The sequence below is a fragment of the Epinephelus moara genome, chromosome 13, assembly GCF_006386435.1.
Source record: "Epinephelus moara isolate mb chromosome 13, YSFRI_EMoa_1.0, whole genome shotgun sequence".
Lineage (NCBI taxonomy): Eukaryota > Metazoa > Chordata > Actinopteri > Perciformes > Serranidae > Epinephelus > Epinephelus moara.
The window spans coordinates 30,517,710-30,544,373 of NC_065518.1; the positions used below are offsets into that span (position 1 = coordinate 30,517,710).

Below are 26,664 nucleotides of genomic sequence, written 5' to 3' on the forward strand. Positions count from 1 at the left end.
TGTAGCCTAAACGTGAAACCAAATGTGATCAGTCAGCTTTTAATAGCAGGGGTTAAAGTTCTCCGGCGTGGCAAAGTTTCTGTCCAGCACGGGCAGAAGTGCTCTGCAGTGCGAGCATTTCACTTGCATTTGCCCCTAAGAATTTATATATGTGCAAACCGGGAAAATGATTTAGGCGCACAGTGTGCGAGTAAACACAACCTACTGTTTACCATAATCGGCATTGAACGTTTTTTCATCGATAACCGATCAAATAAATGTATTTTAAAACTCGCTCCTTTGGCTCTGATAGAGCCATCTCCCTCCCTGCCTGCAGTCCCCACTGCACTGGGCTTTGTAACAATGTCCCGCCTACAGCCCCCTTACACAGCAAAAGTCAGCATTGACGCCTGTCCATGCTTTCACATCATGTCACATTGAGACACAGAGCACAGACGGAGTGGGAATCATGTCACATTGAGACACAGAGCACAGACGGAGTGGGAGAGGCTCCGGTAAGCCAGCGGTAATTGAAGGTAAGGTAACAGAAACCAGACAGAAACGAAAGTTGCAATAAAAATCCTCTATGCTGAAGTTTTAAAGTCACCACCACAACATTATATGATCCATTTCAATGATGACATGCTTGCCCAGAGGCGAAATTTCAACGTAACGCCTGTTTAATTCACATCAAGCGCAATACAATTTTGCAAACAGCCTAAATGATGTAGCTTCTAAAAATAAATAGCACCAAGGCAAAAAAGAGATGCAGGAGCTATAAGTCAAAAAGTCTGGTAACCACTGAAAGTTTAATCTTTATTTATAATAAAAGTTTAATCTGAGAACTAACTACTAAACTACTAACTTTTTGTTCGTTTTGATAATAAACACGTTCCTTTGCAACAAATTCATTTCTAATTCTTCATTTTGTGACCGCAACACCAAGCCCCCCGCTCCAGAAAAGATTTCAGATTTCAGGCACACAAATCTTCTGTGCTCCACATTTCAGGCACAACATTTTTTCTTGCTTTAACCCCTGTAATAGGCTTTGTAACATACGTACATCATCTTGTGATGTGTTATATTCACTGTGGTGTGGATGAATTAAAAAGACACATACGCTCAGTAGGCTACTTTTTTTATTACAATAAGCAATAACACTATATACTGTGCACAGTGGTATGTAACGTTATTCATAGATAGGGAAGCATAATAAACACAGGTGGTTTTCCACCCTAACATTAATGATTTTTCAGCATGTTTCCTGAGATGGAGATGGGTCCCAGCCTGGAGCTCTGCAGTATGATGCTAGGATGCTAATGCCAGGAATGGGAGGCAGAAGTACACTAAATTGGCAACTGGCACAACAGTGTTTTTGCTGACATCACAAATTCACTCAGGCTCTGGTGATTACACTTCAACGCAACTGTGTACCTGTTGTGTTGCAAAATAATCTAAACTCAAAGGTCCACTTACTTGCTTCTTTAGAGCTTTCAGCCGCATTGACAATTGGATGGGGTAAACGGAAACATCTGTTATCTTCACTGTAATGTCTTTTTAAAAATATAGCAAAAGCTACTGCTACTGTTGGTTTTCATTCAACCATATTTATATTTTTCAGTGGTGTGGCAAGATTTTTAATAATAAAAGACCAAAAGCACAAAAAGCCAGTGCTGTTGTTGAACAAATTTGGCAACAAATATTAGATTTTGACCCTGAGCCCTACATTTATGTAAAGCAATCATTTGCTTTATGTTTAAATTGCTACAGAGACTTGAGTGCCACTGGTAAACTGAATTTGAAAAAGCGTGGTGAGACACGCTGTTCTGCCTGTGATGACCATAGATGTTTACTGTATGGTCATTTTGAGACCTGGCCCGCCAGCCAAGAACAGAAGTACAGACAAAAACACAGATTGAGGAAAGCCTGTTGTTTCTGTTGCCACTTTGCTTACTAAATGAACTGCCAAGCATGGTAGATATTCAATAAGCCAGTCAGCCATACCACACCAAAAGCTTAAATACATACAGTTGTCAGGTCAGATGCTCTGCGGTGTGGTCCTTATTCCTCAGCACCAGTGCTATTCAAATGCTGTCTGTCCTTGGCTTGTAAAATACAGTTCCCAGCAGAAGTTTGATTTGATTGTGTTTCAGCACCCCTTCTAGCTCATAGGGGTGAGAAAATAGAAAGCATTAGAGTCCAATGCTATTGTAGCCTACCCTTGTGCCACCTTCAGCTCAGCGTAGCACTAGCATGTTCCAGGCTGGATTGCATTTCAACAGTTACCTCACCAGCTACAGCAGCCATCAACTAACCCTGTATGAGAAGTCACAACTTCACTAAGCTGTTAGAATAAGGACACACTAGGCGTTTCCAGACCAGAGCAACTTTTACATAGTTTTAAGAACTCTTTTCATAGACCGAATCGCCATTATATGGCACTTACCACAATTGCTTCTGTGTAGACAATTGTGGATATATGTACAGTTGGTAAACTTGTTGACTTCTGTTGTCATTTCCAGCAGTAACCATAAGATTTAAAGATATAGATAGTTGAACACTGTGGTCGGACTTATCTTGACATTTCTACTGTATGTATTTTATGTACTGTCTTGTTTGATGTTAGATGTTTGGTAAACCACGTCTGACATATTGTAAATATTGCATACACTTAAACTGATATTGATTTTTTTGGTGGGCCTTCTTATGCTTCCACACCAGTGAGAGTTTAAGCCAGAGGCATTGTGTTTTTGGAGTGTCGGAAAACATAATGCCCATTCTCGTGAACAAGATATCTCAAGAACACCTTGAGGGAATTTCTTCAAATTCAGCACAATCATTGACATAGACTTAAGAATAAACTGTGTAGGATTTAGTGGTCAAAGGTCACTGTGACCTCACAAAACATGTTTTTGGCCTTAATTCAGAAATTCACATGCTAATTATGACAAAATTTCACACAAAAGGTCAAAGGTCAACTTCAATGTGACATCGAATTGTTCTGTAAAAACACTTTCCTGGCCATTATTCAACATCATATCTCAGGAACAGAAGGGCAGACATTTGGTCAGATACTGAATTGGTGACACTAATCTTGAGTGCCGATCTTGAACCTTTGTCTTCTGTGCTGTCGAGGGGGAGGTGTGTGTGAAGCATCTATGTTTTTTTACAGACGTGGATGCAACCTGAGGTTCACAGAGGCATCTAACTGCAAAGTGGTAATTCTCATTTTTAGACGGCTAAAAACTAACCAATTGAGGCAGCGTTTGCTCAGCACCATTTTGTTTTATTTACATTAAATATATGACGCAAAAGTTATCTTTTTGAAGTTACTGTAAACAAAGACTGTGATTCCGTTTATTGTGTCTGCACCACAAGAACAAAGAACGATCCTAGTTCTTAGGATCGTTAGTTTTTTAGCTCCTATTTCAAAGTAGGTTCTCTTTCAGTAAAAGAGGAAACACGAGTGACAGAAGTATATCATGATTGGTCGAACTTGAACACTAATGCAGCACTCGCAACTCCCATTTATAAAAGAACTATTAGTTGTGTAAATGACAGAAAACACAAAAGGACAATGGCTCGTAATGACAAAATGGAAGAAAACATGGACAAATGGACCGCCAATAAAGTCCAGGCTTTACTGAATATATACAATAGCTGGGGGAAATACATTGCGATTTTTGACTCGCCCGAGTGAAGTATAATGGATTGCAGCAATAGCCAGCTTATGTGGCTTCATCGTTGCTATTGGTGGTGTCAATGCAAAGAGAAAAAAAAGCCTTTAACGGTATGTAGTTCTAGAGGGAGCTCCCCAGAACTGTTTGGTTGGAAAACGCCTATAGATGAAATTCACTGTACCACTGTGACCAGGGCCTAAAGGAACATTACTGATGTACCTCCAAAGATATTTTTTCTGTCTTTCAGCAATAAAAAAATATTGACAATAAACTTGAAAATCACTTGGACAATAATGTTCGAGCAAAATGGATGGTTTAAGTTGGTTATTGGATGTTCTCCTTTCCTGTGGCCTCCACCCTTCAGGGAGAGTTAACCATGACCAGTGACATGGAGAACCTTCAGAATGCTATTTTCTTGGACATGGTGCCAGACAGTTGGACCAAGCGGGCTTACCCCTCCATGTCTGGCCTGGCTCTGTGGTTTACTGACCTGCTGGCCAGGATTAAGGAGCTGGAAGCCTGGTCAGCAGACTTCGTCTTACCCTCTGTGGTGTGGCTGGCTGGCTTCTTCAACCCACAGTCCTTCCTCACAGCCATCATGCAGGCTATGGCTCGAAGGTAAGGTTGTTTTGCATTAGGACATCAAGGGTGTAAATGTGATTGAAACCACTTGGAGTGACAGTAAATCTTTTAACGACAGGAACGAGTGGCCTCTGGACAGGATGTGTCTGCAGTGTGATGTCACCAAGAAGAATCGCGAGGACTTCACTGTACCACCTCGTGAAGGAGCCTATGTACATGGGCTGTACATGGAGGGTGCACGCTGGGACACACAGGTACATGAGTTATTAATTGATTGCTTTGCTCAGCTGTCACGGAGGCAGCATAAAGCTGAATCTGACTTCTAGTCTCCAGGGAAGGTGTGGATACAAAATCAAAAATAGCACACTTTGATTCAGTATCTTATATAGATATTTTCTTTTACACACTACTTGTGATGATGAATGACAGACCAGCACATGAGCATAAGGTGAGCTAACCCCAAAATGCATCTTTAAACTGAGTCAAGTAAAGTAACTTCACTATTTCTCCCCAAAGGGCCTCCACATTTCCTTTGTGGCTTAATTTTCTGCTTTGCATCCTGCTTGCGTTCGGCTCTCGGAGCACAGCGCATTACTCAGCTTCCCTGGGCTCTATCTATCTACATACATACAGCTACTGTATATGCGCCCAGCTTTCAAGGAGCATCCCTGTAGACTTCTTAATTAGGGAATGTGCAGAGTGTGCACTTGAACACTTAGATCGCCCTTTAGAGGAGTGGATCCTTTTTTCTTCATTAAAGTTGGAGGTGCAGGCAAAAAGACAGGCAGACAGACGGGCCGGGCAGCTTCTCCTCATAACTCCTCTGCTCTCCTTCTCCTCCTCCTCCTCTCTTCACGTCCTCCTCTCAGCCCCAAGGCCAGTTCTGTGCCACTGGCGGGGAGCAGCAGTGAGTGAATAGGAGAGTAAGCAGCGCTCCATCTGGACACAGCTCTGTGCAGCAATAAAAGTCAAAGATTTATGATAAACCCACTCATCTATATTAATGAAGCTTGCATTTATTCAGACATCAAAGACAGCTCGATGCTATATATGATAAACACCTTGTGTGCTGAATGGATATAGAAATGCAGACATTACACATGGGAAGTTTGTGTGTTTATGTGATGACTCCAATAAATGGTGATGAATACTTTAGCGTTATGTTACTCTCTCAATATGTTGTGAGACGATACAATAACAATAGATATCAGTAACTGCTGTAACACTGTATATACAGTGTCATTAAAGTAATTTACAGTGAATCTCAATGAGCCCTCATGGCCTGCTTTGAGATACACATCATTTGTATTTACCCAAACACACATAAAGTTATTGGTATTTAACAGCTCTTTAAAGTTTTACAGCAAATGCAGATGCAATTAGGGCTTTGTCCTCTGAGCTTTCCAAAGTCATCAGGATTTACATTCATTCCTGAAAGTCACTGTGCATGCATGGTGAAACTTCTGTTTGTCAGGCGCTAAGTGTAGGAGGATTAATTAATGAGACAGACCACTCTGTTTCAGTGTGTTTATAGAGTGTGTATTCTAAGGCAGGGCAGCTTGACTCCAACTCAAACTCTGCTGACTTTCACCACTTTTCAAGGGTACCACAATATTGTGCTCTGCAAACTGGACGTCTAACATCGTTTGTGCCAACCAAGATTAGTCGAACATCTATTTTTTTCTCCTACAAAAGAACATTATTAAATTCAGCCTCAATGCCAAGTACAGTGTCGTCACCAAGTTTTCACTGCACCTCAAACTAATCTCTAACTTCTCTGTGAAGTGTTTCTGTCTGTGGTTGACTGGCTTGTCATTCCCCCACCCCCATCCCCCAACACACACACACCCTCCCTCCCACTCTCCCTCTCCCTTTTTCTTTCAGACTGGCATGATTGTTGATGCTCGCCTGAAAGAACTCACCCCAACCGTGCCAGTCATCTTCATCAAAGCCATTCCTGTGGACAAACAGGAGAGCAGGAATGTGTACCAGTGTCCTGTGTATAAGACCCGCCAGAGGGGCCCCACCTACGTGTGGACCTTCAACCTGAAGACCAAAGAAAATCCCTCAAAGTGGACATTAGCTGGAGTGGCCTTGCTTCTCCAGATCTAGCAGGAGTCAAAGTGCTTCATTGTGGTTATGGTCCCAACAGGGTCAAAAGTTCAATTCACTTTGGGCCGAATATTTTAAAGCAAGACTGTGTTACTTTTAAAAGAAGAAATATTGCAGTTTTCCTCTTGCAAATGAAAGGTTGAGGTTATAAGGAATAGGACACATACTTTCTCAGTTCAGTACACTCAGGGGTTTTGTTGCTGCAGCCTTACTTGGTCTGGTATGACCAGTAGTTTGTGGTGGCTGATGTTAGCAAACATTTGATAGATGTTGCTGTGTCACTGACTAATTACTGAGTCAGTTTAGTAACTTACTAACTTTATGACTCATCTCTACTTGTGCTATTTTTACACTAGGTTTTTAAGTCCCCCTTCAGACAGAAGTTTTATACTAACATTTTGTTTTACAGGGTTTTTGCAATCAAAACAACAGAAAAAAAACTTCCAAAAGGGGCTGGAAGCACATCTACTCTTTCCCCCTCATTGAGAAATTCTGAACAGATTTCACTATACATGTTTGAGCCTCAGTCAGACTCAGATGAGGAGTTTGTTGTTGCACCAAAATCAGCAACTAGCAGACGTATCAGAATGGTAAGTGTAGTTAGTATCTTTTATTTGTTTATGTTGTTTGTTAGCTTGTTAGCCTTTAGGATACCAGCAATAGCTGACACGGTGTTAGTGATTGTGAAACATACAATTATATCTGCTTTAATGGTACATTGTGTTCACATTGCTCCGGTTAACATCCAAAAACTGCGCACTCTACCATGTTTGCTGTCCAAACTCTCACTATGCTAATGCTAACTCTGCTCTCTACTGTATACTGACTGGTCCACTCTGTGCTAGAGGTCTGCTACTCCTGTTGATCTGTGTTTCCCATATTAGACAGCGATTGGCTTTTGTGTTAGTGACATTACCTAATCTAGCTTGCCAGCGTACATTTAAATCCCAGATTTTAGCGAAGTGCACAGACATCACTGCCTTCACTAAAGGAATGTGACAAACTTTCCACAGACACGAGCCAGTATAGTCAATGTCAGACAGCACGCAGGACAAAAACATAAGAAAGAATCATGTTAGAATGGAGGGGGACTTAAAGCATGTCACAAAACCAAAACAAAATGTAAACAAACTGAAACCATATACCATAAAGCTTCAATTGAAAGCCAAGTCCCAATTAAACGCAGAGTGCCTTTAACAGCGAGGTCTGGTTACACATTTGGACACATAAAGCCGTTCTCAATTAGACGCTGGATCTGGTTGACATTGATGCTGGGGAACAGTTCCTTTTTATCGTCCTTTGGATGTATAAAATCTGGTAAAGCACACCAATTGTCAGCTCCCTGCTTAAGCCAACGTTAGCTGCTTAGATTGCGCATTCAAATACAGTCTTAAAGTTTAAACTTTTGTCTTTTGTATGGACATGCTACATTGCAATGCATCATTCGCTCGGTTAGAATCTCCACAATTTAGTCATAAATTTCATTTTCTGAAATTTAGTCAGATTTACGGGCATGGTAAACAAGAGAGACGGAAAAAAAGGTGGAGGCTCCCTACCTCTGATGCTGTCATGAAGTCCGAATATTTAGCCGATATTCTTATAGTCCATAAGGGTCCACCAATCAAGAAAATCAAAGGGGCTTTTCGTAAAAATTAATCAGAATTGCCAATATTGTTTGAAGAGAATAATATTGGTATTTTGTCGGTATGCTGTAAGTCTTTCTCTTTCTCCCTCCAATGCGCTGTGTGTCACAGAATGGTAGATCAAATGAATGATTCGTAATTTGATAGCCTAATTTTTATACAAGTACTATTCATACCGTTTCAAATAAACAATTTAATAGTAGGCTAATTCTTGTCTTTGCAGAGCAAGAGTTTTGTATGAAAGGAATTAAAAGCCTGTCCTATATAGACACCTGTTTCAGATACACACCAGTTGAGGTCAGTGATTGAAGCAAATAATAGCCCGGGCTATCAATTGAAGTTTTACGGTATATTGAGAAGACATGTTTCATGTTTCTAGCTTGAGGTTGCATCCCACTTGGGAGACTTTCGAGCGACCAGGACGACCTGCAAGATGAGGGTTACATGACAGGAGAATGCAATTAGTGTAGAAGCATGCAACACAACACAAAATAAGTAAAACTGTGAAATGTGGTTACACTTGTTAATCTTTTTTATTTTTTCCACCTCTATTTATTTTTGTCAGAGCATTGCCTTATGACTTAGTTTCGAATCACTGCAAAACAATTTTAAATATAAAGTCAATGAAAGAAACAAACTCAATACCGACAAGTAGCAGCCCAGCCTTTCTCTACAATATGACATGACACCCTTTATGAGCAGTCATTCAAACACAGTTAATTAGAGAGAATGTATAATGTGAAATATCAGATAGTGAAGAGGGCACGGCTCAGTGCCACTCAATGCAACTGTCAGTTGCAGGCTGTGATGGTCCCTAGAGAGTCTCCCAATTCCACCCACTCTGTTAGGTCACATAATGATTGTCTTTAAACCAACAGACTGAAAAACTCTTGAAATGAAGGGAAATTCCAGCCCATTCACCAGAATACACTGTCAGCCTTGTACATTTCTGCAAACCACAGATATGTGACATTTGTACATTTCGTAAGATATAGTTTAGATAGCATGTATAATGGCTGAATTTGTCATCAGGAGAGGGAAGGAATGGTTGATGACACCTAGGTGAAACAGGATGGAAATTCACTGTGCCATATCCTGTAATTACTCTCTGGGGCTACAGCGACCACTGTTGCAAAAATTACATAGTCTCACTTTATATCTCACTTGTAGGTTCAGATCTTGTACATTTTCTGGTGTCATGGCCAGTGGCAGGAAATCTCTCTACCCACCCGCAGGAAGTTGTGACGTGACACATCTCAAGAGTAGAACCCAAAGTGTCTCAGAAACGACTGAAAGAGAAAGTACCAGCATGAGATCGTTTGCCTCTCTCGTCGGGTACTTGCTTTCTGGGTGTTAACATTTCAGATTTGCTTTTTTTGCCATTCAGTGATTTTAATGTGTAAAATTGCCTTTAAATGCAGCTCTCTGAGCCCTCAGTTGTTAAAGACCATTAAAATCAGCCATGACTAGTTTGTTGACTTTGTTTGAACTACTGTATCTAACTTATTAAAATGCTAATTATCTGTATGTGTTTGAGGACAAATTCTAGCAGTATCATGCATCTGTGAGTCACTTTATGAGGAGGTGTTATAAAGCTGCAGCTGGTTGGGAAATATCACAGAATAAATTGAACTATTGGGTGATTTCACACATTTTAGCTGAATCTAAATCTGTAAAAGTACGTACAGTATGTACACATTTTCTAATAACATAATAATGTCTTAATTGATCATATAGATTTATGTTTTTGTGTGTATACAAATCATTTTACATTAATTTCCACTTTCCAAAACTTCCAGAGTAAAGATGTTTTATCTCGTCGTTCCAGATTGTGCATTTGGTTTTATTTTCACATACTCTATAATATATCCCACTTTAGTGCCAATATGCAGTCAGTCCCCTATCTCCCGTTTCCAGTCTCCCAGTCCTGCCTTCTCTCTTCCAAGTCTTTAGACCAACTCTCTCTTCCTCCTCTCTCTCTCTCTCTCCTCCTCCTCCTACTTCACTCCTTTTTTCTTCCGTCCTCCCCATTTGAGATTAAATGGCCCTCTACACAGCAGAAAGTGGGGAATCTCACAGATATATCCCTTAACAACACGTACAGTAGATGCACACGTGCGCACTACAGTATAAGCAAGTTCTTTTTCTTCCTTGTTCTCTTACTGTCTCAGCCCAAGTTCCCCGGCGTCTCCTTTATCTAGTTATTAGAGAGTCTTAACAATGCATGGAGGTGTGAGGAGGAGGAGCAGATGAGGGGAAGTAGGAGGAGGAAAGCAATGATGCAGGCTGAGGCAATTTATGTAGAACTCCCAAATTACACCTTCAGGTGGCATTATGAAAATAGATTCTGCCTGTGTGTACATTACCCATGCAACTGTAGTGTGGCTTTGCACAGGAGAAATTTTCTAGCCTGTAGTGCAGCAGTGGTGCTGCAAAAATGTTCGTATGCGCTAAATTATTACAAACTCATCCAGTTGACCCTTTGCTAAGCCCTGACTCCCTTAGTTACTGTTGCTATGCTTGTCCAGCTTCCCATGCGCACGGCACATGCAGTTTACAGTGGTGGCAGATTTACTACTCCAACAATGAGTCTGAGATTTCACACACAAGTAAACGAAAGCAGCTTTTAATTTCCAGCCAATAACCTTCATTTTTATCAGCTGAAAGGACAAGTAGGTAGGTAGTGTCAGCTAATTGCCCAATGCTAACCCAGAGAGTTGGTTAAAAAGTCCTTCTGCAGCTGATTTTTTGTTTTCAAGTGACAAGTTTTAAATGAGAGCCCGGTAAAAAGCCCTTACAGTATGTTAGCACTTGACAGCTACATTTTACGGTCAATAAGTCCATATCCTCACCAGCTGATGAACCATGTATAAGATATGAAAATAAAAGAGCAGCCTTTCTCTTCCTCTGACTGGCTTACCCTAATATTCTAACTGTAACACTAACCAGTCTCACTCCTCATGCCTAAACCTAACCAATCCAACCCAATCAGAGGAAGAGTAGGGCAGTTCATGCCTAGGAAAGAAAAGCCCAGAATACAGCCAGTTAGCCCATCAATAAAAATATATTTAAAATGTTATTGGTTCTAACCTTCTGTAGAGCGATGCTAAAAGTCTACAGAGCCTGTACTGAGGCACAGTGGTGCTTTGAACTAAATGCTGACTTCAGCATGTTAGTATTGTACCATACTGCATGTCTGTCCAATAGTTGTCAAAGTTCATACATGTTTTGCCGATGGTCTAAGACAGTCCAAAAAAAATTGTTATTATGAATAACTCCTGCCCAAATCCAAAGACTAGAGTGCTAAAACTGTACTTTTAGGAACAAGTGTGTAGGAGAACTGGCTGGCTAATGGGAAAATGCAAAAACATGAATGGCCCTATCTAGAGCCAGTGTTGTTTTGTCTGTTCTGGGCTACTGTAGAAACAACATGACGGAATCTGTGGAAGACAACATACTCCATATGAAGATGTAAACAACTCATTCTAAGGTAACAAAAACACAATGACTCTTAGTTTTAGGTGATTATATACTAATGAATATTATATATACCATTTCTGCCAATAAATGCCCTTAAACCCCACACACTGGACTTTTAATTTAGGTGGTGTTCCCCTTTAAGATGTTTTAGTCTGGAGTGAAATGGTGGACTGATCGTGCGTAAAGCTATGCCACTAGCATGGCGAAGAACATACTTAAAATGTTAAGTTACATAACAAAAGTTATGTTACAAACATCAATAAAATGTTAACAAGTACATTATTCTACAGTCAAACAGTTATAATGTAACTGTTTGTATATTATAGGAAAACATTTGGACAAGCAACACAAATATTCTCTATATTAACACTAAGTATGTTTTGGTTTTACAAAAGAAAAGGCTGTATGTATGAGGAACCAATGTGTTTGGTGAACGTAATGCTGTCTTAGGTGGCTGGAGTGTAAACTTCACTAAATCCAATAAGGAGTAGGGCAGAGCCGCTAGCATTAATTTAAAGGGACAGTTCACCCCAAAATCAAGAAAACATTTTCTTCCTCTTACCTGTAGTGCTGTTTATCAGTCTAGATTGTTTTAGTGTGAGTTGTTGAGTATTGGAGATATCGGCCATAGAGATGTCTGCCTTCTCTCGAATATAGCAAAACTAGATTGCACTTGACCTTGTTGTTAGCACTTTCCCAGAGGACCTTTTCCTTCTACCAAACTACATCCAGGAACCGTATCATTGGCTACGGATGGCTACATGATGGCTTCTCATTCAGAATGAAATAAATCTGAATGAAATCATTCGGAATTAAAGTTTTTCCAAGTAGTTTACATGAGAAATATTCATTCCAAATGAGGGTTTACACGGGAATCGCCTTTATTCAGGTCTGCGCAAGGTTTGGGGCAGGGAAGGTTTCTGATTGGATAGGGGGCGGGGCGGATGTTACGTGTTTATGTTTACCGGAAGAAAACCCTGTAGTCCTCGCTCCGGATAACAACATGCTTGATGCCGCCGTTCTTAGTGCCTTTTTCGGGCTTGTTTTGCTTATATTCTTGAAGCAGCAGTACAACAACAACCTTGTTCTGCTAATGCTTCGTCTGTTGAGGAGTAGAAGAGAGGTAGAAGGTCGAAGAAGGGAGATAGAAGACCGTGCTTTGGCGAATGGAAACCGGTGAGTGCAACGAGTCCGACTGCTCTATCTCAGCCCGTTGCCATGCGCGCTATATAGGCTATACATCATCGCGCCAGAAGGGCAAGGAAATGAGCATGCGCAGAAAGACTGTAATGAACTTAAAGAGGAATGAGTGTATACATGCACACAAAATTCTTTCATTCGGAATGACAAACGGAATAAACCACCCCCTTTAATCGGATTTATTTTTCAGTCGGAATGACCATTTACATGACCACTTTTAATCGGAATGGCCTTTCATTCCGAATGAAAGTGGAATTAAACTGTCCATGTAAACGTACTGATTGTGCAGAAGGAAGGGTGCATCTACTGCTAGCTCACCTAGCACCACTGCGCTAGCTAACGTTACAGTTTAGCCAGGGAGGTCACCATTAATGTTTCCATCTTGCACTGTCATGAGCGAGAACCTCTCGTCCTTGAGTAGATGTGTGTTCCCTCTGAGCGGTGATACAGTTGGTGTGCGTAGTCTGATAGAAAGAAAATGGTTCCTACATAATAATCACAACAAGGTCTGTGGATTATCTTGAGTAACTGGGTCATAAATTCTGGAAAGAGACATTGCTGTTGAGTTTTTCCAAATGTATTTTTGAGAGCTTTGAGCACCACAAGCTGAGTGCCATCTAGTTTATTCTACTGAAGGCAGACATCTCTAGAGACAATGTTGCTAACACTCAGCAACTCAAAACAAAACAGTCTAGATTGATAAATAGGTAATAGATAATAGGTAAGAGGAAAAATTTATATTTTTGACTTGGGGGTGAACTGTCCCTTTATACTCTAAACTTAACTCCTTTAAACTGTACAGTGGTAGCATCAGTGTTCCCATGCAGTGGATGTTCCAGCAGAGATTTTACTAACAACATGTAATCCCACAAAAGAATGTAGTTAGCTGATGATATGGTCCTTGGAATGCAAGAGGAATACTGTAGCAAGTTAGATGAGCATGCGGACATCTGTAGCGTACATTTCTGGTGAATCTTTTACTTACAATTATGCTTTTATGGTTTTGGTTTTGCAAAGGCTAAAAATGACCACCTCCCAAACTCTTTGGCACTGTCATGTGTGCTGGTTATTTGTGCTAACTGAGTGGAGCAGGCCCAGAATATGAGCCTCTTTTGGACCAAAGAGTCCTCCAACCACCCCTGCAGACCAACTGCCGTCCTGGTGTAAAATGAAAAGCCAGATGCATAAGAGCTTTTCAGAGCAGTTAATGATGGGGCTTTGCAGTCTACGGGAGCTACAGACCCCTGTTCTCAAATGGCTAAAACAGGATGGCGATTCATATTTCATATTTGTAGGTAATATGAGTGTTCTTGGCATGCTACTGAGGAGAGAATGCAGGAGTTGAAGGGGGGGGGAAATCTATCAAAGGGTTCATGCTCGGAATGGAAAAGAAGGTACCTTTAATCATCTGCTTGGGTGAGACGTCAGGCGGTTGCTAGGTTACAGGTCAGTGCAGAGAAGCTTCTAATGTGAATGCTGTAGAGATGCCTTGGTGTGTATAATATGTAAGGATGCAGAGATCTAATTTAGGCGAGATGTGATAATGTGATTGCAGAGCTCAACAATAACTAATAATCATGGAGATGATGCCTTGAAATCTCACCTTTGTTTATGACTACATGTGCTATCCACCACGTTATTCTTCGCATGTTCTGCTAAACCTACACAGTGATCATCCAACAGAAGGGAGTTGATTCATTTTTTGGTCTTTTGGTGGATGACAGACTGCAATCACCACTTTCTGTCAGTTTTTCCTCCTTCTCAGCTGAATCTTTCCTGCTAACTTCTGTGCTGCTATTGCACTACACTTCCCAGAGATCACTTGTCAGCCAAACAGCAGGTCCACCATGCCTCCCAAAAAAAATTCACATCACACTCCCTCTGAGCGCTGAGAAATGTGCTGTCGTGACAACCAAAAGCGCTGCTGAGACACCTCGCTAGCAGTCATTTTCTCAACAGGCGTGTAAAATGCTGATAAATAGCACAATGTTGTCTCAGCCTGTAATTCTATCTAACCCATTCTCCTCACTGCTCTGACCCACAAGAGTCGGTGGTGGCAGAATTGCTGGATTAGCTGCTCTCAATCCTCGTACACTATGAGGGCCTCAGCTCCGTGCAGCCTCTGGCTCCTCGTGTCCCGCCACAGCCAGCAGAGTCAGCTGCTGTGCAGACCAACTGCGAGAGGAGCAGTTTTTGGCGAGGGCTGGAGACTGGGGTAATTAGCTTTGACAGAGCTGATGAGTTGCTAATTAAATGTTTATCTGAATCTGGCATCTGTCGTAAAACAAATGTCTGTTAGCTGCCTACAATCTGTGGATTATCACAAATAAGTGGGGTTGGGTCCTGCATGCAGGGAGATAAGCGAGGAGAGGACAGCAGTCAGGCAGAAACTAGTCACAGCAACAGCACCTACTGTGTGAATGTTAGGAGCTTACTGTGACTCATAATGCCAATGATTATCTCCATCCACATTCAAGCTGGCACGTGTGTACCAACACACATTTTTGTGACTAGTATAGCTCCAGTCATTATTATTTTTGTCTGATTTTGAATTTTCAATCTGTTAAAAGGGAACTACGTCCATTTGCAAAATTCATACGTTATTCCTATTGCCTAAGACACACCAAAAAATGTGAGTAAATATGAACAACTCTCTCCCAAATCCAAAAACTAGAGTGCTAAAACTCTAATTTGTGACGTAGATGAGGATGTTTCCAGTTGCCTCTTGTTGGCGCAGCTAAATTTGGGCTTATTTTATGGTTTTATGTTGGTGGTGCTTCTTGTGGTTGATGTTGTATGGTGGTCACATGTGGCTGCAAGTTGCTCATCTGGATGGAAATCAACTCAAGTCTGTAAACTCTCCTCCTGCCGACCTCTGCTAGCGAGCCAGGTCAAGGTTTTCAGATGTAAACAGGTGGAGAAGATAGGTCCAATGAGCAGAGGACTCTGGTGAGAGTGAATAAGGACTGGTGTGACAGTGGGATTGTGAGGTACTGTCTTGTTCCTGTTTGCCCACATCGATGAATTCACTGAGTCTGTGGTGTATTTAATTTGTAAAACAATAGAAGCAACTGTATCCAAATCTGCAATTAAATCATTCCATAACCACTATCTTGTTTGGATTATCTATCCGGAAACATGGATAATTATAAAGCAGCAGCCTACAGTGTAAGAAGAGGCAAAGAAGGACTAAATTAAGTGCATAAGTTGGAGAAGCTGATGGGATCACATTTCACTGGATGATTCATGTGACACATACATGATTGATTGACGTAGGGTAGCTTATAAAGTCTTGAACTGCTCCATATTAATGATGAAAGATGGCAGAGATGACACGGAGCACCCAGGGGAATGTTCTGAGTATATGGGTACATTTTCTGTGTCAGATCCAAGAACACTACAATAGAATAAAAATTATTTGGGTATAAAAAAGACAAAAAACATTCTGTGGGTCTATCGAGCAGCTCCAGATTTTATACTTGATGACATCTCAAGTTAAACATTTACTTCTCTGGTTTCTGGCTTTGAGAGAGAGTAGCTCATGTTCACAAATACTGATTGAATCTTCCCAGGCCATGGAAATAACATTAGACTTCTTAATTTAGCTGGTGTTTCCCTCCAAGATACATTTGGGAAATTCTCTAATCAAAGCCAGTCTGTAATAAAATTTTAGAGATGTTTAAAAAGTCAGTTCAGGGTCAGTAAAAAGATCTCCTTGTCTGAGATTACTGCCTTCATTCTGTGGTGCTCACAGTGTTGAAAGCTTCCATCAAAAACTGTTCACATTACTCTGGATAAGCCAGAGAACATGTTGTCTTTATAGGGATTATGTCCTCGGTCAGAAAAAAAAAAAAAAAAGAAAGAAAAAGTTCCAAGGAGAGCTTTTGTCAAAGACGTCAGTGGATTATACAAAGTCAAAGAAATATTACCCTTTTATTGTTAAAATAATATAAAGGTTTTTTTGTTAGGTCATCTCCGCCTGCACCCCACCTGAACAGATCACAGATAGACCTGACCTACTTGATGCAAGAGCCTGCGTGCTTGGTTACACATGGATACTCCTCTATTAATTTCACACTGAGGTGAGCTCTTGTCTTTGGTTGCTGCCACCTGAAATGTTGATGTTCAGCCATGTAACCTACGGCTGGCCCCTAAGAGTTGCTGATTCTCATTATCAGTTGGAGACCCCTCGGTCAACTGAGATCAGTTCAAGTTGGGCAGTCAGGGATTTTTTTTTTTATTGTTTTTGTTTGCCAGTCAGTATGCAGTGTACATCTGGGGACATTTTGGTCCCCAGATTTAGCTGCAGGGTGAGCGCTCCTCGCTTTCTCTGTGCTCTTCGGTACAGGCAGCTGCGTACACGAAGGCAGCTGCTTGGAGAAAGAGAGGCTTTGCCAGGTCAGGCTCTGATAACGGTCTGCCTTCTGCTTATGTGGTGAATTTACAGCTCACAAAAACGTAATACAATACAGTCACTGGTTTTGTCTGATATCTAGTTGTGGCTAAAATATTTGTATTGACCAGCCCAATGTGATTCAACTGACATAATTCTAAGTCGAGTACAGCCCCAGTGTAGCCTTTCTGTAATTATGTAACCTCATTGAGATCAAGATCTCTTTAGCAAGAGAGACCAGCATACAGCAGAGGAAATAAGAAGACCGATGAGACACACAACAAAATGCTGCAAATGAAGGTCCTTCAAGGTCCTTTGAAGTTCTTTCATTTCTAAGGTGCAGAGTGCTGAAGGCAGTCTTCCCAAGCTCAGTATTTACTGGTAGCTTATCAAGAGTTAGCCAGTCTATGGATGTGCTCTAATGAACAGCAGTTTAAAATGAGAGAGATCTGATCTACTGAGACACACAGTTTTAGTGTGTAGTTCTCTTGTTGTAGCTATTAAGGACCAGCCTTCTTTTGTATATAGTACTCAGTGATGAGTATGATATGCGTCTCCTTTAATTGATGGCAAGGCACAGTGGCAAACTGTAGCAAGTAGATGTTAAAAAGAGCAGCATGAGATTGCAAGATATCTCTGTAGCCAACACGATGGTCAATTGCACAACCAAGCCACAGTTACCCTGTCCAAATCAACTCAATGAGTGCGTTTACATGGACAGTTTAACTCCCTTTTCATTCGGAATGAAAGTTCGTTCCTATTAAAAGTGATCTTGTAAATACCTAATTCGGATTGAAAATGGCCAATGCGATTGAAAATTCATTCCGATGTAAGGGGCTGGGATTTTCCGTTTCTAATTCCGAATGAAAAAATTTCTCGCAATTGTATACACTCATTCCTCTTTAAGTTCATTCCAGTCTTTCTGCGCATGGCACGATGACGTATATAGTGCACATAGCAACGGGCTGAGATAGAGCAGTCAGACTCGTTGCACTCACTGGTTTCCATTCGCTACAGCATGGTCTTCTATCTCCCTTCTTCGACCTTCTACCTCTCTTCTCCTCCTCAACAGACGAAGCATTAGCAGAACAAGATTGTTGTTGTACTGCTGCTTCAAGAATATAAGCAAAACAAGGCCGAAAAACACACTAAGAACGGCGTCGTCAAGCATCTTGTTATCCGGAATGAGGACTACAGTGTTTTCTTCCGGTAAGCCTAAACACGTAACATCCGCCCCGCCCCCTATCCAATCAGAAACCTTCCCTGCCCCAAACCTTGCGCAGACCCGAATAAAGGCGATTAAACTGATCTCCCGTGTAAACCCTCATTCGGAATGAATATTTCCCATGTAAACTACCTGGAAAAACTTTAATTCCGAATGATTTCATTCAGATTTATTTCATTCTGAATGAGAAGCCATCATGTAACCGCACCCAATGTTGTAGTACAAATTGTCACTGTGTAACCACAAGAATAGACTGTAAAAATGATGGATGTAGCTACCGTGACATCACCCATTGGTTTGTGGAATCCAGCTTTGAAGCCTCAAGTTCCACATTTTGACTGTCGCCATCTGTGGAGAGCTGCAGAGGAGTGAGGGATCAATCTAGCTGAGAAGCTGAAGATGCTATGAACAGACTTAAAGCAGCCCGCCCATTATTATGCATATAGTTAAGCCTTAACAAAATGTAAACAACTAAGTTATATAAAGATTTACTCCCCGTCTAGATGTCCTTAATGTTTGAATTAGCTATAGAGACTAAAACATTTTTTTTCTAATAGGCTGTGAACATGTTTATATCTGCTGTAAAGTTGGAATTTTAACATGGTGACTGTCTGACTTCAGCCTCAAGTAGTTGTTTAAGGAACTGCAGTTTTTGGCACTTCCATGTTGGCTTCATTTTTCAGCCCTGGAGATTGCTACTTGGCCAAAAGCAGCAACTGAGGAATAACAATTTTGTAAGGAAGGCTGATAAGATCACATTATTGTCACGTACTTATAAGCTATTTATATTAAGTTTTGATCATTTTATTAATTTACTGATCTTCGACTAAACTATAAAGCTTACATAATCAGGCTCCTCAGGTGCTCAGTGACCTCAGTTTTTGTTCTGTCTGTATTTATCTTGTTGAGTTCTGTGTTCTTAATGTATGTATTTATTGTTGAGTTTATGTTCTGTACTGTCTCTTGTGTATTTATTGTTGAGTTTGTGCTTTTTACTGTCTGTTGTGTATTTATTGTTGAGTTTGTGTTTTGTAGCGTCTCATGTGTATTTGTTGAATTTGATGTATTTTTAAAACCCATCTAGGGACAGGAATTGCATATTAGCTCAGGTTATTAATGCTTGTGTTGTGTGGCATCATTTGGCTTCTGGCTTGTATTGGCACACCCTGACTAATGTATCTTAATCCTTTTTATTTTGTAAACTTGCTTCTCTGTGTGAAATATGCTTTAAAAATTAGCTTGCCTCACCTTAACTACTTCTGTCTGTGTGATGCGTGTGGTTGTGCTGCTCATATCAATTGGCACTACTTGATGTAGGGTCAGCATGTGGTGCACTAAAAAGAAGGAGTTTGACTGCCAGCCATTCTGAAGTGCAGCAGGTAGAAGTGATTGAGGAAGAGAAAGTGGCAGGAGAGGAGCATGACAAGCACTTGAAATCCTGGTTCAAGTGACTAAAGAAATGATGCACTTGAACATAATACAGTCGGCTGTACGTCTGCTCGATATGGTGGATGTGTTCTGTAATGTTCTTTTCACCTTTTGCAAGCTATCCACAGAAGATTTCATTTAAAAAAACTGAAAAAAATCTTTCCCCTCTATAGTCAGCTCAGAGTTCAGCACAATGCTTCTTATTTTACAAGATTTTGGTTTAGGACCTGTAACCTTTCTTAAGTTTGCACGCCAGAAGTGAGAAAATACAGTGTTTTTTAACCAAACCATCAGCAGTGCCCACAGAATTACCAGAGGAGGCCACTTAAAATTTTGTGGTGGCACACTAACACCAAAAGCCAAAACTGAATTTCAGGATGTCAATTTTGCTGTTGTAGTATACAGGCTTGTAGAATATGTCAGTTTGAGTGTTAAGGAATTGCATGCTAATGTTCTTTGGCCTCTTGTTATACAGTTAATATTACTAATTACCTGATGTACATAGACTACAACATTTTGGGTTGCACAACAATCCTTTTTTATTTTTTTGTTATGTATTTATACATTGTTCTCCAAATAGGCCGATTGTCCTTTTCCTTAAAAAGACAAAAATAGCTTTAATTTGAAGGAGTACATTGATTGAAGTGAACAAAACATTTACTGGGAACAAGCCTTCTCAAGTTTAGGCAAGACTTGTGGGTACCCATAGAACCTATTTTCATTCAAGTGTCTTGAGATGAGAGTTCAAGGGACCCCTTTGAAAATGACCACCCGAGTTGTTCCCACGCTTGAATTTAGCCTAATTTTAGACCATTACTTAGCTCCCTTCCCAACAAGCTATGCAAACCATAACATGTTCTCATCCCAGCTGGTTGAATACTCCTGCTTTGTCAGTGAACCTACATGTCAAATACGACCTAGGTACACCACTGTGCCAATTTTGGACATTCAGGGATGGCATTTCAGTTTATACTCGGGACATGTATTATGTTTTTAGAATACACTTTGCTTTTCACAGAAAATGTACATTTTATGAGATATGTAATCCCTCCAGCATGTCCTGGGTCTACCCTGGGGCCTCCTACCAGTGGGACGTGCCCAGAACACCTCTAACAGGAGGCACCCAGAGGGCATCCTGATCAGATGCCCAAACCACCTAAGCTAACCCTTTTCGACACAAAGAAGCAGAGTTATGTCATTTCAAGGAACATACTGTATGTCATGTGACATATGTCATTAACAAAGCATTCTACACATACTAGTACACTACATTATTATAAGAAAAAAACTCAATTGACTTTTGGTTTCACACTGGAAACAAACAGCTGGCTCTTGGGTGAAAGTCCCAAGTTTGTTTGACCCAGCCACCTCTCCTCCCACCTGCCCCATACAGACTTTCTTGCTTGTTATACCACAGTAGTTGCCATCAGTGTTACAAACTGCCGCTGCCTTGTGTGTATTGTATCGTTATGAAGGGTGCCTCTGTGCGTCGGTGACTGATGCTAACATCCACTGACAAAATAGCTGTGTTTAAGTTGGGCATAGGAATGAGCTGGCCAACAAGGTTGGTACCAGTGGATGCCTTAGGCTATCTAATTTCACAAGAACGACTGCTTTTGCATACCTGTCTTAAAAAGTGAGCATGTCATGGCCTCTTAAAGACAGTAATGTCAGTCTCCAATTATTTTTACCAGTTGGTGTAGCAGCAATTGTATCAGGGTGGCCATGCCATCCAGTTAAAGCTCTCTATGAGGAAGATAAAATCCAGAATGGAAATAACTCAGTTCTCCTTTGTCAAAACTACATCCTCTGAATGTCACTGGAAAACTTTCTGTGGATCAAAACTGAAAGACCTCTTTCTATTTCAAATCCAGACACGACAATCTCTCTGACAGCACCGCCAGGACTGCAAAAGCAAGGGACAAATGGAGAACTACAGAGAGTGCAAACTAAATTTTTAACCAACAAAATAAGCCCTGTGTCCCGGCATCGTGTTTGCATTAAAAGTGGAAGAGATGGGTAATGAAATACATTGTTAAAAACCTGTGCCATATGAGAAGTGGAAAGACAGTTTGAAAGCTGCTGATTATTTTATGGAAAGCCCTGTTCTTGGCTAGTTTCCTCCTCCTCCCTCTGCTTGAGTTGCAGTGTTTGTCCCAGGCTATCGTAACCATCTTACCTCTCACGCTTCAGCTGCTCTCCCATCCATAGATTCTTTTTGATTGCAGGTTCATATTTTCATTTAAATGCTGATGGGCTTGAGGATCAGTGTAAATTGAAAACCCAAACTTATTCCACTTTTTTTCTTGTCCTTTTTTTCCCTCTCATGTGTTTGTGGAGGAGTGCAATTGCAGGCGCTGTTGTTTGCTGTGAGAATTGTCGTTCGCGCCAATGGATTGCCATGAATTTAAAGAAGGTCTGAAATTGCACTGACCAGCATTAAAGTCAACCATATTAATTCAGATGTCAAATTGAAGTACTGCCCTGGCCAACACTGTTGCCATATATCATGGGGAAACTGTCAGTTAAAAATGTGCTATTGGCTTTGACGTACTGTCAGATAAGGTGTGTGACCCCCACCTCTGTAAAATCAAACCTTTACAGTTGGCAGATTGGAGTTGTAATTATATAAACATTTTTCTGAGGTTGCTCTGGAGGCAGGAATAATCTCATTGGCTGCGTTACACCTCAGTGGGCAGGGACAAAAAGGCTGTTTACACACCGCAAGCTCGTTAACTGGAGGTTATGAAGAAGAAATTGAATTTAAAACTTTCTTGGTAACTATCCTCGCTAGGAAAACGATTGGATGCTTATTCAAGCTGCGTAAAACACCCTATTTTTGTGTTCAGCTGCAAAGCAGGAAGCACATTCTCATACTGCGACAAAAATCTTAAAGGGTATTCCTCCATGAAGTCTCTTATATATATATATATACTACACTTCCCATGATGCAAATCAATAGTGTATGCCCATGTTTTTAAAAGGGATAGTTCACCCCAAAATCCAAACTACATATTTTTTTTTCTTACCTGTAGTGCTATTTATCAGTCTAGACTGTTTTGGTGTGAGTTGCAGAGTGTTGGATATATTGGTCATAGAGATGTCTGCCTTCTCTCTAATATAATGGAACTACATGACACTCAACTTGTGCTGCTCAAAGCGCCAAAAAAAAACAAAAAAACAGAGACATTACTGTTTTTCAAAAACATTTGAAAAACAGTAATGTCTCTTTACAGAAATCATCATCTGGTACTGAAGATAATCCACAGACCTTGCTGAGAGCAGTTTTATGTAGGAACAAATTTCTTTCTCCTGAACTACATCCGCCGACAATATCACCACGCAGTAGGAAGCATGCATCGTTAGCTCTCTTAGCGCCACTGAGCTAGCTGACATTAACATTTACATCTCACATTGTCACAAGAATGAGCCTCTTATCCATGAGTAGATGCACACTTCCTTCTGCGCAGTACTTTGGCGGAAAGAAAATAGTCCCTGCATCGGTGGATTATCTTGAATAACCACATTTTAATTTCTGGAGAGAGATGTTAGTGCTTTTCAAATGTTTTTTTTTTTGTTTTTGCACTTTGGCCACCACAAGCCGAATGCCATCTAGTTCCATTGTATTGGAAAGATTGCAGACATTTCTATGGCCTATATCCAACCATCGACAACTCACACCAAAACAATCTAGATTGATAAATAGCACTAGGGGTAAGAGGAAAATATGTATTTGTGATTTTGAGGTGAATTGTCCCTTTAAATTCCAGTTTGTAATACAGGCTTTGTTTTATAAATATGTAGCCTCCAAGTAAAATTCATGATATTATTGATATGTTATTGATATTATTAATTTATAATTTTGTCAGACTTAATAAAGTTCCTCCAGACCCACAAAAGACACTACACAGCAGTTTTTATAGGCTGAATAATACTCATAATGACCAGTCATTTTACAAAATTACACGGTCACTACACCCTTATTTGAAAAATTGGTGGACTTCACCTTTAAGTAGGAGATCAAAAGCATGCAGTCATGGTTGGTTGGTACAGCCACCAAAATTCTGCTAAAACAATGGTTACTATAAATAATTTTAGCCAAAATTTTCAGCTAAATCAGTTAAGCAGGTCAAAAGACAGCTCGGTTAAAGCAGGTTAATGTGATAGAAATGTGACAGATTTTAAATAACCTTTGTCTCAACAGCACTTCAGTGATCCCATTTCAGTCAGAGGCAAGACGTTGACAATTCATACTTAACAGTTGTAGTTAGTTTTGAAAAACGCTCTCGAAGTATCGAGGCAGTTACAAGGGTTGGGATGGTGGAGGGAGCTGCAGCAGAGTCATAGTGTCCATTCACGCTGTACACCTGAATAGATATAATTGGACCTTACCAGTCAGCCGGCAGAAAAACAGCTGGTGAAGCATGAATGAAGCAGCTGATGCCAATCAGCAAATGCAAGCTTGACCTCAGTGCTCAGCTTTAAGTAACGCTGTAATTTATTTTGACGTAAAGCAGGTCTTGTAGTACAAACTGAAATGTAGACATTGAAACAATGGTCACATAAAACTTTTAAACCAAATCAGGGACATTTAGCCTGGTTTTAACAAAGTTATAACTTAATGTCCTGCAAATGACGTAATCAGTGGTTCTTGAAAATATCTGCCTCTAACACCATCTTGTGTTGTTCTAACAGTTAACAATAATTTCTTATAACAGTGATTACAATGATTTCCTTTCCTTAACCTGGCAGTTTTTGTTGCATAAGGAGCGGTGTTCCTGAAACAAGTCAGGCTTTCTTTGCCTTAGCTGGCTGAACAAACCCTAAAACCCCAGTCAGAGATACCCGGTATCACAAAGGTTGTTATCAACTTGCTCTGGTAACCAGGATGTCTTCTTCATGCGCTGTACGTTCCCATGAAATGAGTCAAATGGTGTATTCAGCCCGTCATTGACTCTTAAATTGATTCATCATGTGCCGCCTGCTGACACTTTGTTTTATTGACACTTATTTTATTCAACACTTTGTCTGCCATTTTTAGTCACTTTATTCATCATGATGTAGCAATTTTATTTCATTTTATCTTTTTATTCATCTATTATTATTATTATTATTTTTTTCTCTTTTATCTTATTCTATTGAATGTCATTTTGTTTTTGTCTTGGGCTGCTGTGATATTTGAATTTCCCCTCTGGGGGATCAATAAAGTATATCTTATATTATTTATCTTATCTCACTTCCGCCTTCAAAGAATATTAAAAAAAAAAATTGCAGTAACAAGAAATGCTGTAGCCGCAATCAAGGTGAGAAAGGAATGCAGGCATAAAATGACTAATTGTGTAAATTCACAGGTTTATATATTTATTTTAACACTCAGTATATTTCTAACATGACAGCTGCACATTCTACAGCTCTTAAACTTTAAACTTGATGCAGCAGATTTAACGTGAATTAGTGGTTAAATATTCCCTTTCATAAGCAACAACAGACTAATCAGTTTTCTAATTGGTGTTGTATTACTGTAACAGCAGTGTGAAATGGACTCCAGTAAATCAGGACCAAGCATAAAAACATAATCTAAAGTGGTAATGTTATGGTTTGAATGAATTATACCACATTTCATATACAAGTAAACATCATACTGATTAATAGTACAGTGAGCTATTACTGTTTAATGCTACCTGTGATTTTATAGACAGCTTCTTTTAAAGCCAGTGCGGGCAAATGGCCAGAGAGCAAACACATTTAGTAGTTTAGTGAGAGCAACACAACCTTGTGAATGAAATAGATTCTTGCTCAGATTTTCTGCAGTACTGACATACTGTACGGTCCTGTGGTGAAAAACAACAACAAAACATGAAACATACAGTTTGTGCTACTGTAATTGCACTGTTTTGTTTGGTGGAATTACTGAAGTGACATTACTGCTCAATAAGTTTGCATTATAACATATTCTTTCAGCTGTCAATCTGTATCACTCATAGATTGATATATACTTCAGAGTGATACTATTTCCAAAGGAGATGATTAGTTAGAGGCGTTTTTTTAGCCATTTTCAAGCCAAAACTTGGAGCAAAAGCTGGTGTCGACCAGGTTTGCTGTGCGGCATAATGTATGGTACAATGGTTATCTTGCTAGAGCCACCTTCATGACACTGAAAGGTCTTGCTTTAAGGCCTTTTCACAGTGGGGATGAAACAGACCACGGATGTGTCATGTTACTGTAATAAATGTAAATGCTGAGCTTATTGCTCTGGGTTTCATCATTTATGACTGGACTGGAGCGCTGATCTGTTTATCATATGTGGGCTATGTGTATGTGATGCATACAAAGCTTAACGGTCAGTTTAAAATTGTCATCTAACAATTCAGGGGCTCTGTGGCTTTCTCAAGGAAAGCCAGTGAGCTCATATGCTTCCACTGCAGGTATTAACAATAATATGATAATAATAAACATTGATATAACAGTATTGCTTATCCAATATCGTCAGGTTTTATAATATACCTTTTACAACGACAAGTCTACATATTATTTCTGACAAGTATAACATTAGCTAATGCACTTGTAAATAACGTCTTAGGTTACCTTGACAGCGAAGTATGTTTAATCTTCTTTTGTCGGCTACTTACCATCAAAAGCAAGTTCAGCTGCTTCACCAGATGTTCTCCTTATATTCACTGTCTTTGTAAATCTTTAATTGTCAAAGGCGACACTGTTTTGCTAGATTAATATCAATATTATTGTGAAATTAGAAATTCACAGGGAACAGCAGACAACTATAGTTTCAGATTTGGTGTGAATAGCCTTGTAGAGATAGATGGGCTCAAGTTTTTTGATTGCTGTGTGGTTTATTTGCACTGATTATTTGCATTTGTTCTGAAAAGACCTGTAGACTCAACATACCTCACTAATCCACTAATCTAACTTCGTGGTACACCCCTC

General features: G+C 40.1%; 1 protein-coding gene across 2 annotated transcripts in view; it reads left to right on the top strand.

Moving 5' to 3' along the window:
* Positions 1-9,812, top strand: part of dnah9 (dynein, axonemal, heavy chain 9) — a 211,491-nt gene extending 201,679 nt beyond the window's left edge. For both annotated transcript variants that reach the window (XM_050060727.1, XM_050060728.1), the window contains 3 exons: positions 4,024-4,277; positions 4,360-4,495; positions 6,126-9,812. In XM_050060727.1, the coding sequence (XP_049916684.1) occupies positions 4,024-4,277; positions 4,360-4,495; positions 6,126-6,353 (618 nt within the window). In that variant the 3' untranslated portion in view covers positions 6,354-9,812. The remainder of the gene's footprint in view (positions 1-4,023; positions 4,278-4,359; positions 4,496-6,125) is intronic.
* The last annotated feature ends 16,852 nt before the right edge of the window (positions 9,813-26,664 follow it).